The following is a 14054-nucleotide window of genomic DNA, read 5'->3' as shown; positions in this document are numbered from 1 at the left end:
ATTAATACATCTGAGTACAGGATGGTACCCAGCTGCAGGTGGTACTAAACACATGATGTGAGTAAAGGGTTAGCAAAGCCTCTTCCCTTCAGCATGAAAATCAGCTGGTGCTAATTTGATGTCATGTTTATGGTCTCACCCGCCTGCTTCACTCCCAGGTTTTGTGGTCCTAGCTCAGGGGCCTTTGAGCATCTATTCCATGAGGGGGGTAAGGGAAACATTTAAAAAGCTTCAAAAGGACCCCAGTGGGGATATTAATTATTTATTTAGAAAGCTAAATAATTATGACTAAAAAGTATTCACTGTCATAACAAAGATGATATAAACTGCAGGATGACCACAGCCTGTAATCCCAGCTACTGTAGAGGCTAAGGCAGGAGGATCACAAGTTCCATGCCAGCCTGGGCAACATAGTGAGACCTGTCTCAAAACAAAAAATTTTTTGAAGGGCTGAAGATGTAGCTCAGTGGTAGAGCTCTTGCCTAGCATATGTGAGGTCCTGGGTTCAATCCCCAATGCTGAAAAAAAAAAAAAAAGAAAAAGAAAAAAAAGAAAAACTACTAAAGGGACAAGGCAAGTCCCTTCTGGGTAGAAGGTGGGGTTAAGTCAGGACTTCTTCACAAAGGAGGAGATGCTCGTGGTGTGGCCTGCTTCCTGTGCTGTACCAGCCCAGAGCTCCTCTGGTCTCCCCCTCCCTTCTTTTCTGTTTCTGATCCACACTTGTTATCCCAGAACCAGAGCTGAGTCATCTCTCCCACAATTACTGTTCCCAAATCCCATTGGTGAACTATACCCTTTACCCACAGTTCAGACTGAGACACAGGGAGCCCCACAAAAGGAATTCAGCTAGCTAGGCCCCTTTCAAGAATTCGTTTTGGACAGGTGAAAGACACCACTCCCAGCTCCATGCCATACCCAGGCCTCTCCAGAGCTCCATTACGGGGTCAATCCTCTCCCAGTCCTCCCACTGCCACCTGCTCAGTCAGGGTCCCCACTGGGTACTGCCCTTCTGGCCTCCCACTGGCCCACACTCTTTAACCCCTTAACTGATCTCCCTTCAGTTCCATTTCAATTGTCACATTGCTCCAACAAGTTTGTTTTAGTAGAACCTTTTGAGGATCAAACCACAAATAAGATTGCCAGATAAAACAGTTTGCCCAGTTAAGTGTTAAGTTTCAGATCTTTTTTTTTTTTTTAATTTACTTTAATAGAGTGAGTCTCACTATGTTGCCCAGACTGATATTGAACTCTTGGGCTTAAGCAATCTTCCTACCTCAGTCTCCTAAGTAGCTGAGATTATTGGCATGTACCACAGTGCTACCCACTAAAAACTTCTTAGTATAAATATAATTTATGCAATACTTGGGTCACACTTAAACTGTGAAAAATACCTGTTGCTCATCTGAAATTAAAACTTAACTAGGTGGCCTCTATTTTTATCTGCTAAATAGTAACATTATTAATAAGGCCCTTGGGAATCTGGTCTGGCTTCTCCACCTATCAGTAACTCCTGCCACCACCACCACCCCCCGCTCCAAATCCCAAATTATGTTTTTTCTTCAGGCTTCTGCTGATGCCTGGCAAGACATTCCACTCAGTCTTCAAGGCTGAGTACTGTACGCTGCTACAGTCACCTCCCCTGTAAAGTCTTCTCTAATCATCCACTACCTCTGTACTAAAAAATTATGGCAGAGTTCCACGTTGGTAACTTCACCCTCTGGAGCAACCTCAAATCTGCTGGGACAAATACTCCCTGAAGACCAATCACATCTCATTTTTCCTGGAGCCCTAGCATCCATCCAGGAAACTGGCACAAAGTTCAAAACACAACAACAGCTACCATTTCATTTGTTAAACCACTGCTATGTGCCAGGCACAGGGCTCAATGCTGTGCACATGTTGTCTCATTTATTCTCACAATAACCTATCTTGTAGGTGAGGAAATTGAGACTTAGAGCACTAAGCACTTCACCTAGGGTCACACGGCTATTCAGTGGCAGGGTAGGGACATAAGAAGCCAGGTGGTCTTACTCCAGAGTTCATTCTAATCATGTTACTCTCCTATCAAATGAATGGGAATTTTTAGTAATGGCTGAATATTTTAGCCCAAAGGAGCAATCAGGTAAAATTTTAAAAGGCTGCTTGGGAGGCTAATCTTGCATGTTGTTAGAATTCTCACTCCACTCTCCATCTAATACAAGACAGTGAGTGCCTCTGCGTAAGGTCTGCCAAAGGTAGGGACAACGATGTTACATATAGTCTGGAGCAGAAGCAAGAGACAGAAAACCTCCATGTAGAAAACAGTTTTGAACAACAGCTCATGACAATGGAAAGCATTTGTCCACAACTGGATGGAGCAGAATGAACATTCAGGAGGAAGGAAGGCATCCCTGGGGATTCTGGAAGAGGGAAACAGAAAGGCTTAGGGAGCAGGCAGGATGAAGTGGACCAGGAGTGATGGCGAGGCTTTTGAGGCTGAGCACAGAGCTCTCCAGGTGGGGGGAAAGAACATGGCAGACAGGCAGATAAGTGAACAGGCAGGTGCACAAAGGTAGGTCCAGGGCTTACATGCCCCCAGGGTCAGAGAGGTGAAGAAAATGAGCAAGGGGAGTCTGGGAAAGAGTGGTGAGTGTTCACTGGAGTCCCCAGCCTTGCAAAGGGCCCAGCCACCCACCTTGAGCTCCAGTGGTTGCTGCCTAAGGGCAACTTCCCCCAAGGCCTTGCAGCCTTGGTATATTTTTTGTTTTTAATTTCCCTAATTCTAAAATGCTACAAAACAAACAAATCTGTCTGCCCACAGACCACACTTCTGCAGCCTCTGCTATGGGGACTGAGGAAGGATCCACCTGGAGAGAAGGGGGGGGGGGAGGCCTGACTGGTGGGCAGAGCTGAGAGCCAAAGGGGTTTGAGAAGGGAAGCCTCTGGAACCAGCATGGGATAATGGAGAAGAGAGAGGACCAATGAACTGGAAGGAGGCAACTCAATCTTCTGGCTTTGAGCAGGTGACAAGGTAGTCTGGGAGATAGTCTGCAACCACACAGGTCACAGGTTTTGGGGAGGCTCAGGAATCTGTTTTACTAATTTTGTCACAGGTGATTCTTACCACCAAGAAAATTTTGGAGCTACCCAAGTGTAAATGATAGGCAATGTCCTTGAAGTGTGTGGTAGCAGAAAAGAAAGAACTGAAAAAATTATTTGTCTAGTAAGTTATAATTACTAGACATGTGTAGAGGTGCTAAAAAGGAAATGAACCAAAGGTCACCAACCTCTACAACTGAACAGTGGCACCTAAAAGAGACACAGATGGGCAAGAGGGGTGTAGCTGGTAGGATTCCAGATGGATACTGGAGAGGCAGACCCTATAGTTCCACACAGGTATACCTTGCTTTACACAAACCTAAGGTATGAAAATTCAGATTTATTAAAACAGATTGGGGGTCAGAGTCTATTTTACAAAAGAACTCTTATGATAATCCTTTAAAGCAGTGGTCATCCATGCTAACACCACTTGGGAGCTTTTAGAAGTTGCAAAACACCAGGGAGCAAGAAAATGGCATGCCACCAGCACATCTCCTGATTGGTTGATGGTGATGGGGAAAATAAAAGAACTATGACACTGAGTTATGATGAAATGAGGTGGGCCTCGTGGTGCACACCTGTAATCCCAGCAACTCAGGAGGCTGAAGCAGGAGGATCACAAGTTCAAAGTCATCCTCAGTAACTTAGTGAGGCCCTAAGCAACTTAGCAAGATCCTGTCTCAAATAAAAAATAAAAAGGGCTAGGGATGTAGCTCAGAGGTTAATCACCTTTGGGTTCAATCCCCAGTACCAAAAAGAAAAAAAAAGATTAAATCAGTTACATTAGAGACAGCTCAGGACAGGGCCAGGAAAGCAGTAAGTGCTATTAATGTTGTGAAAGTGCTATATACTAGATTATTATTACCAATCAAATGTCCCTCTCTACTGCTCACCAATCTGCTGAGGAAGGCCTGTATTTCCTAAATGGCTGGGAAGGGAGGAAGTGATTGGTTCCGACCCATCCCTCTCTCTACCATCATCATTCCCTAGGCAGAGCCATCTTCTAGGCATCTTCTAGCCATCTTCTAGGCACATACCCATGAGCAATCATTTCACATCATATCTATGTTTATATCCAATCTTTTTAGAGCTGTGCCCTTTTTCTTTCTCCACTATGCAGATGCCATCTTTAAGAGAAGCAGGGAAATAAAAAGGTAAACTGAGAGACTGAGACTCATACCTTGAAATATCAAGTATGTACAGAAAGGGGAAACTTTATTGGACTGGAATAAATCTAACTGTTATCATTTTCTCACCACTCAGAAAGAGAAATGAAAATCATCAAATCAGCTAGCAGGAAAATTTTAAAACTGCATATTTTCTGCAAACAAACAAAAGATTCCCAGTGCCTGGGCTATACCTCAGATCAATTAAATCGTAATCTGTAATGATGGGATGCAGACATCAAAATTTTTTTTTAAGTTTTTCAGGTGATTGCAAGGCCAGCCAAGGTTGAAAACCTTATAAAGAATAATCTCCCCCCAGGAAATGTCAATATTCAATTTCCAATCTGGAAATAAGCATCAGAGGCCTTCCTCAGAAAACTGTTAAGACTTTGAAACAACAATTTCACCTCTTAGAATTTATCTCAAGAAAATAACAAGAAATAGAAACAATGATTAATGTAGACGGATATAAGAGCAAATCCTAAAAACTGAAGGAAACATGTACAAGGTCTTGGGTTTAGTCCCCAACGCCACCACCAAAAAAAATTAAAAGTTGCGAAGAAACCCAGAGGAAGGACTCCTAACTGCTAGGGGTTGGGGCATAGGATAAGGAGAGGTTTCAGCTTCTCAACAACCCAAAACACACACACACACACACAACAGGACAACAGGAGGGAAAATGAGGGGGATGGCATCAATAGAGAGAAGTCAGAGAAGAGCTTAAACAAGTTTTAACACAGACATTAGAAAATCATCTGTCTAAACAGTGCAAGTCAGAGACTGGAAAGAAAACATAGAATGTACCCTTACTCCTTCAAGACCAGGAGACCCAAAACGGTAGATGGTAAGAAGGTAAGCCAGATGCACTGCTTTCCAGATTGTTATGTGCATGAAGTACCCCAGGATCTTAATAAAATGCAGATCTTGGGGTTGGAGGTGTGGCTCAATTGTAGGACACACACTTAACATTCCTGAGAACCTGGGTTCAATTCCTGACACTGAAAAACCAAAAACGAAAGTTCACTTTTGAGACAGATACAGGTTAGATACCAAGTTCTCTGGTTCATTTCAATAAAGCATGTGACATGTGGTAAGAACGAAATCTAAAGTGTGCATGCCCACAGAGATGGTGCCTTCTCCTGGGAAACAGCCAATTCTAGTCATGCCTACAGATTGCCAAGAATCTGCAGCGTGAGCTATTCTCTCAACAATCATGCCCAATAAGGAAGATGGTAACAGAACTGGATGATTGGAGTCTGCCAGTGGTCCTCCAGAGAAAGGGTGACTGAATGGGACTGGCATAATGGGGGGCAGTCTATAAAGGAGAAGACTGAGACTAAGTTGCTGATGGTGCCCTGAGGGTTTATAGAAATTGGGGAAAGTTATGTCTCCCATTTGACAGCAATTTTGAATATCTTTGAGGAGGGGAGTGGAATAGGGTGAGCTCTATCAGGGGCACTTGTACTTTATTGGTATCATTTGGAATTTTTTTATTTTTAAGGTACTGAGGATTGAATCCAGGGGTGCACCACTGAACCACAACCCCATCCCTTTTAATTTTCAGACAGGATCTTGTGAAGTTGCCCAGGCTGGCCTCACACTTATAATCCTTCTGCCTTGGCCTCCTGAGTAGCTAGGAGTAAAGTCATGTGCCACTATACCCAGTCATTTGTATTTTTTATAATCATCAGAATATATTCGAACATTACTTACATAGATTTTTTTTTTTTCGGATGGCAATTGGGATCTAACCCATAAAAATAAAATTTTAAACAGCATGAACAAATCAAACCAATACATGGCTCCCTCTGCAAGTATCCCACATTCATCAAATAAACCCAATTTGGTTTACCAAGTATCTTCAGCAGAAGACAATATATTGAGCATTCTAGCCTACTTGGAGGTATCTTTCTTGATGACATGCAACTAAATTGTGGGGCATCATTTCCAGTGAGTTTGGTCCCTCTTATCTTCACCTCTCCTCCACACCTCCTAAACAGGTTTCCCTCTCACCCTGCCACCACAAGGCTCTTTCAAAATGCGCCTCACCAATGGACCTCACCAATGCTCTGCCCTCCCAAGGACAACAATCTACATATGTAGTGTAGATTTTTGCATTTATATACTCACAAATGACACTGATGTATAACTTTCTTCCTAGTATCAGCCTTAAGAGATTTTGTATCAAGACTATGCTAGCTTCTTTTTCAATACTTGAGAATACATATAAAACTGGAATTGTTTATTCCCTTAGTGATTGGTAGAACTCACCAATGAAGCCAACTAGGCCCCAGAGTTTTCTTCGAGGGAAAACCTTTGACTACGAATTCAATGCCTTTAATGATTATAGGTTATTTCAATTTTCTATTTTTTAATTGAATCATATGGTGAGTTATACCTTTCTATGTAACTCCAAAGATTTGAACTACAAAGATAACTGATAAATGGAATGCTGATCCTAAGGTGAACTCTGCAAGAAATTAAATGCCTTGTGACTCATCAGAGAAATAACAGCTCACATGTGTACTATGTGTTACAGTTTATAAATGTAGTGCCCATGTATTACTGCATTTGAAGATCAAAGTCTGAGAAGTTTTGGTAACTCTGGGTGTCTAATTTGCAAAGGGATGGGTAACTTCTTATTTAATCAAAACAGCCGATTCAGATCAATAGCCCATTGCTAGTCAGGCTAGGAAATTTTGTGGAGGACTATGCTACTATTAAATCTCTCACTTCACTCCTTGCAATCACTTGTCATTGACACGAGGAAGCGGTCACCAAGTGATTGAGAGTGTGTTCGGAAGGGTGTTAGGAGTTTTCTCAGGTGGTGGAAACCTTCCTTCAGGCCAGGCTGGGAATAAAGAGTCTAAGGGTTGGCATGTTTACTAACACGGGTGGAGCTGCTACTGCCTGGGTGCACAGAGACCACTTGGCTCAGGATGCAGTGGGCAGCGCCCAGACAGAACACACTCACCAGGGCCTCGAAGTCCTTACAGTTGTGGCGGGTGTAGGAGGCGGGGAAGGGCCGCAGCACCGAGTCGCGCTTGTAGCTCTGCAGCGCAGAGGCGAAGAGGCTGCACCGGAGGTCGGCGGCCAACACGTCGCGGCCTGCCGCCTCCTTGGCGGCCGCCCTGCAGGGCTGCATCCCGGGTCGCGGCGCGTTGCTGAGGGAGACACGCCGGTCAGGGGCGAGGGCCCAGCCTACGGTCAGCGAAGGACCTGAGCCCAGGGACAACGGGACGTCGCGGGCCGGGGTTCCCAGGCCCGAGGAGCAGCTAGGCAGGGAGGTGAGATGACAGGGGTGAGAACATGCTGACGAGCGTCCTCTGCCAGGGCGCAGGCTACCGAGCAGACAAGCCGGTTAAGGAAAGACCCAGCCGAGACCCGGTCAGCACCAGGGATAATGGGGCCGGAGATCCCAGGCCCGGGGAGGGGCTATGACAGCGATGAAATGACAAGGGCAGGAAGGCGCCGACACGTGTTCTCCGCAGGGGCTACCCTAGTTGGGGACAGCCCCTGGAGGACGACCGGCAGAGCCAGGGAGCCGCGCGTGCCTTCCTGCCCCGCCTCCCCCCGAGCCGCCGAAGCCCCGGCGCTGGCCCAGCTGCCCGCGGCGTCGCCTGCGCTCGCCAGCAGCGCACGTCTGCTCTCCATGCCCGCCCGCCCGATAGGCTCCGACGCCTGGGCCTACCTCCCCACCCCGCCGCCGCGCTCCCACGCTGCTCCGCGCTCCTCCCAGCTGAGTAGAGTACCCGCCCCTTCCCGCGTCCGCCTCTCCGCGGCGCAGGTTGTGCCCGCCCACTCCGAACCCAAGGGTCGGGGCTAATATGGGTGCGGCCGCCGGCGAGTGACAGGCGAAGTCTCCTAAGCAGCTGCAAGCCATCTTCACTGCAGCCCCTGGTAGGAACTGACTCAGGCTCCCTCTTGACCCGCTCCAGGACTTGACTTTGTCCTAGCTCAGCAGGCTGCGCCTGCCTGTCTCACCTTGGGGAACTATTTCCTGATCTCTCCTTGAGTTATTTGCCTCCACGACAGACTGGCTGCACAGAAGGAGCCACTTAACAGTCAGGGAAACTGAAGCTCACAGTGGTACAATGCTTGCTCAAGATGCCATAGCCAGGGGCTGAGGTTGTGGCTCAGTGGTAGAGTACTTGCCTGACATGGTGAGGCACTGGATTGGATTCTCAGCACTGCATATATAAATAAATAGTATATCGCCAACAAAAAATATATATATTAAGGGGGAAAAAAAGCCATAACCAGACCCAAAGGCCTTTCAGCCTCTATAATTCTCTGAATTGCTTGTGACTGGCCACAAATGCCCCAAGATCCTTCTTTGGAGGGCTCTCTGACAGGGAGTCTGGGGAAATAAGAAACGGAGGCAGAGGAAAACAGTGAACTAACCCTACAGACTGAATAAGACTAGAGTCTCTCCCCCTACCTCACTAGTGAAAACACCACAGTTTGTCTTCATGGTCAAATGGAAATCTAAACACAAGACGTTGGAGAATTCCTAGATCACAAAACCCGCACACACACTCACAACCCTTCCAGAATCTTCTAAGAGAGAAACTTCCCCTCCCTGAGCATCCAGGTGTGGGGTCAGGGAAGACTGGTCCATGCCATTGCATGACTTTAGGAGGTAGAACAGGACCAGACTCCTAGACTCCATGGTGCTTCCCAGCCCAAACAGTAGGTACAGGCTACTCCCAGAAGTCCACATCATATCTGTGGTTGTTGTCAGAGGCATGGACTGTTGGAGAACCACCCAAAAGTGATAGCCTTATTGTTAGGTGGGAGTTCAGGGACACCAAGATGGTGGAGGTAGAGTGTAAGAAGGATTCTGATGAGGACAAGACAGAAAGACCAGTCATGTTCCTGTTTAGTATAAGTCCCATTACCATGACAATTCCTGCCACTGAGGACTTATCACCATGACAACTCCAGCCACAAGTTCTGCATTTTAAAATGACCAATGGGGGTAAAATGTGCAGTATTCTAATTAGGTTTTCTAAAGTAACCAATGGTGGGGGGGGATTGGAAAGTATTTTAAAGGGCTGGGGAATAGCTTGATTGGTAGAGTGCTTACCTTGTATGCACAAGGCCCTGGGTTCAATTCCCGGAACCACAAAAAAAAAAAAAAAAAAAGGAAAATATTTTAATCAGGTATCATAAGATAACCTGAAGGATTTGGAGAATAAATCCAAAGGACATTTACCCCTGTCTGCAGCTGTTTCCCCACTCGCCTTATGGGGTAAAATTTAAGTTTTTGTCATTTAAAGACCCAGACCTCAGCCAAAGTGAAAGAACACAAAAGGAACCGGCACCTCACTGGCTCCTGATCCTGAACCTAATGGGTCAGCGGACCCCAATACAATGAACCCCAGGAATTACCCTCCTGTCCTACCCTAAATGAAACCTATATAACCCAGACCCTTACTTCAGCCCACCGCCATTTTCCACCTGGAAAATGAGTTATCCCAGGGATTCCACCAATTAACTCCACAGCCAAATTCTGAATAAAGAAAAGCTTGCTGATACGAGGTTTGTGTCCCTCTCAAATGGGGTAAGGTCTTCAATCCGTTCCTATAGGGAGGGGAACATAGCTCAGCATACAAAACCCTAATTTCTAGACACACCGCCTGATCCTCTCTCTCTTCCTCAGCCCACTCTGCTCCACCTTACAGACTGCTACTTTCACCTTTGCCTTAAATAAATCTGTACTTTGCCTGTCAATTGTGTGTGTGTGTTGCTCAATTGTTTGTACGGGACACCAAGGACCTGGACTTGGACTGCCCATCCCAATGGTAACATTATGGCCTCAAATAAGGAAACCAAAAGTCCTGGCGGGGGGGGGTGTCTCATGGAACCCAGCAACTACAAGGTTACTGAAGCTGCTGGGCAGGAGATATGGGAACCATCTATCATTCCACTTCTTCACTTGCAAACATAAGACAAAAACCACCGCTTGATACCTCCTTGACTTCAAGTATTGTTGGTTATATGAATACAGGAAATTTGTTTCTCTGAACAGATATTCTCACTTGAAATGAGAATCAAGTGATAATATCCATGACACTCTCTGGATTTCTTTGTGTGTGTGTGGTGTTAGGAATCCATGCATGCTGGGCAAGTGCTCTACAATGGGCTGCACTACCAGCTGTAATTCTTTTAAAATATTATTTTCTTGGTAATTGCTTTAGGGCTTACCATATACATCATATCACAGTCGGCTTCAGATTTATACCAACTTAATTCCAGTCAGATACAAAAATATAACTCCTATAGCACTCTGTTCTCTCCTCCATCTCCCCCCCTTTTTTTTGCATGTGTGTGTGTGTGTGTGTGTGTGTGTGTGTACAGGTGATTGAACCCAGGGGTGGAGCTTATGCTGCTGAGCTACATCCAGTCCTTTTTTTTCCAGAAAGGGTCTCCCTTAGTTGCTGAAGGTCTCACTGAATTGCTAGCCTTGAACCTGAATTTACAATCCTCTTGCCTCACCCTCCTGAGTCTCTGGGATTATAGGTGTGTGCCACTGTGCTCTGTCCCTTCTTGCTCTTTGTAGCACTATTGTTATTCAGATTATGTCCATAAATGTTACCAACCCAACAACACATTACTACTTCATATAATTTTATTTCTTTTAATAAAACTAAAGGAGAGCAAGTATATATTTACCATTTTGTTATATTAATCCTATTCATCATTTCTAGTTCTCTTAATTTGTTCTTGTGAATTTGAGATACCATCTGAGGATATTTCTTTCTTTCTTTCTTTTTTTTTTTTTTTTTTTTTTGTACCAGGGATTGAACTCAGGGGCATTTAACCACACTGAACCACATCCCCAGACCTTTATTTAGAGACAGGGTCTCACTCAGTTGCTTAGGACGTCACTAAATTGCTAAGGCTGGCTTTGAACTTGCAATTCTCCTGCCTCAGACTCCTGAGCTGCTGGAATTACAGGCATGCACCACCACACCCAGTTTGTTTATTTTTTAGTGCAGGATATTGTACCTTGCAGGGCCTTGTTCATGCTAAGCATTCACTGTACTACTGAGTGACATCCCCAGTCCCTATATGTTATTTTATACAACTGTTTTTTAAATCAATTAAAACAAGAAAAGAGGAAGCTGGGGGTGTAGCTCAGTGGTAAAGTATTTGCTGAGCATGCAACAACAGGCCCTGGGTTTGATCCCCTTCTTGCAAAAGAGGAAGGAGAACAAATGTACATTAATACTGTCTTATACAATTTACATAATTACCTTTACTGATGCCCTTTCTTTTTTTAAGGGGACTCAGACTATCATCTGAGGTCACTTGCTTTCAGCCTGATGGACTTCCTTATTGTTTTTTGCCTGGGATTAAACCCAGGGACTCTCAAATTCTAGGCAAGTCCTCTACTGTTGATCTACACCCCCAGCCGTTTTAGTATCTATTTCTTGAATGGTGGCTCTCAGTTTTGTTAATCTGATAATTTCCTTCATTTCTGAAAAACAAATTTGCTGAATATACAATTCTGGTTGGCATTTTGTGAGGGAGGGGATCTTGGAGCACTGCTAGTAAGTGATGTCACCACCCTCTGGCCTTCATTGTTTCTGCTGACAAGTCAGCAGTCAATTTCATTTGTGCTGCTAGTGTTCTGACCTTACTGATTTCAAGATTTCCTCCTTTGAGTTTGACTTTATTTATTTATTTATTTATTATTATTTTGGATACCAAGGATTGAACCCAGGGGTGCTTAAGCACTTAGCCACATCACTGAGCCACATCCTTAGCCCTTTTTTTTTTTCTAAATTGCTTAGAATCTCACTAAATTACTGGGCCGGCTTTGAACCTGCGATCCTCCTCCTGCCTCAGCCTCCCAAGTCACTGGGATTATAGGTATGTACCACAATGCCTGGCCTGGCTTTCAAAACTTTTACCATGATGTGTCTGTTTATGACTCTCTTTGCATTTATATACCTGGAGTTCATTGGACTTGTTGGAGTATAGATGATTATTTTTTGTTAAATTTGAGATTTTTTTAGTTATTTTTTTTTCTAAGATTTTTTTTTTCTGTACCTTTTTCCTCTCTCTCTGGTACTCCCATTACACATATGTTGGTATACTTAACAGTTCACACATTTGAGGTTTTGTTAATTTTTCTTATTTCTCTTTAAATTTTGGATTACATAATCTCTATCAATCTGCCAGGACTAGTAGTTCACATCTGTAATCCCAGTTACTCTGGAGTCTGAGGCAGGAGGAGTGTAAATTTGAGGCCAGCCTGGGTAACTCAGCAAGACTACCTCAAAAAATTAAATTTTTTTGTGGGTGGGGCGGCTAGGGATCAAACTAAGGGCCTAACACATGCTAAACAAGGACTCTACCACCAAATTACATTCCCAGTCTTCAAAATAATTCTAAAAAGGGGCAGAGATGTAGCTCAGAGGTATACTGCTTGCCTAGCATATATCAAACCCCAGTACTACAAATAAAAATATCTATCAATTTATCTTTGTATTTGCCAATTCTTCTGTCAGTGCATATCTACTATTCAGAACTTCTATCCAGTTTTTAATTTTGATTATTATAATTTCAACCCCATCATTACCATTTGGTTCTTTTAAACTTTTTATTTATTTATCTATCTATTTACTTAGTGGTACTGGGGGTTGAACCCAGGGGCACTCTACCACTGAGCTCCATCCCCAAACCTATCTCTCTTATCTATCTATCTATCTATCTAACTATCTATCTATTTTGGTACCAGAGATTGAACCCAGGGGCACTTAACCACTGACCCACATCCCCAGACCTGTATTTTTTATTTTGGTACAGGGTCTTGCTGAGTTGCTTAAGGCCTCACTAAATTTCTGAGGCTGGCTTTGAATTTGCAATCCTCCTGCCTCAGTCTCCTGAACTTCTGGGATTACGGGTGTGCACCACTGTGCCTGTTTTTTTTTTTCTTTTTTTAGACAATGTCTTGCCAAGTTGTCCAGGCAGGCTTCCAACTTGCCCTCCTTCTGCCTCAGTCTCCTGACTAGCAGGGATTACAGGCACATGCTTAGAAATTCATTTTTTTAAAAAAAGAACCAGCAGGGTACTGTAGCACACACCTATAATCCCAGCTACTTGGGAGACTGAGGCAGGAAGATGGCAAATTGGAGGTCAACCTGGGCAACTTAGCGAGATCCTTTCTCAAAATAAAAAGTAAAAAAGGCTGAGGGTGCAGCTCAATAGTAGAATGTCATGAGTTCAATACCCAGTATCACTAAATAAATTAATCAATTAAATAATTTTATCTCTTGATATTCTGTATTTCATGTGACACTGTCCTCATACCATCCTTTTCTTCTTTAATCATAGTTTCCTTTAGTTCCTTGAATTTATTTATAATGACTACGTTGAAAGCTTTGCCTATTAAATCTGACATCTGGTCACTCATAGACAGTGTCTTGCCTGATTTGTGTTCATTGTGTGAGTCATACTTTCCTGTTTCTTTGTCTCATAATTTTTGTTGCTGTTGGAAACAAGACATTTTAGATAATATATTGTTACTAGTCCCCCCGAGTCTGGGTCTTGTTGATATTTGCTTATTTATTTAGTGACTGTACTATTTCAGTGGAGTCTCTCTCACCTTTCAGTATTAAGCCTCTGATGTTGCTGCTCCTGGGACAGCCATGGGGACCCATGGACAGGGGTTTCTACAGAGCTTTCTTTAATTGCCCTTACATAAGGACATCTAGCTATTAAAACCACTGATTGCTATGTGATTGCTCTGTTGTTTTCAACAATATCCTGGAGTACAAATCGCTGCACAAAACTATT

The 14054-nt window shown here is 44.0% G+C and overlaps 1 protein-coding gene across 10 annotated transcripts in view; it reads right to left on the bottom strand.

Annotated features, from left to right (window-relative positions):
* The window catches only part of Parp16 (poly(ADP-ribose) polymerase family member 16), a 50693-nt gene extending 42698 nt beyond the window's left edge, over window positions 1-7995 (bottom strand). For 9 of the 10 annotated variants that reach the window (XM_047541087.1, XM_047541089.1, XM_047541085.1 and 6 more), the window contains exon 1: window positions 7219-7897. In XM_047541087.1, the coding sequence (XP_047397043.1) occupies window positions 7219-7389 (171 nt within the window). In that variant the 5' untranslated portion in view covers window positions 7390-7897. Of the gene's footprint in view, window positions 1-7218; window positions 7898-7935 lie in introns of those variants that run through there. The other variant, XM_047541079.1, reaches the window with a different exon arrangement.
* Between the last annotated feature and the right edge of the window lie 6059 nt (window positions 7996-14054).

This window comes from Sciurus carolinensis, chromosome 2 (genome assembly GCF_902686445.1).
Source record: "Sciurus carolinensis chromosome 2, mSciCar1.2, whole genome shotgun sequence".
Lineage (NCBI taxonomy): Eukaryota > Metazoa > Chordata > Mammalia > Rodentia > Sciuridae > Sciurus > Sciurus carolinensis.
Note: the sequence above shows the minus strand (reverse complement) of the source record. Positions and strands in the feature narration are given on the sequence as shown.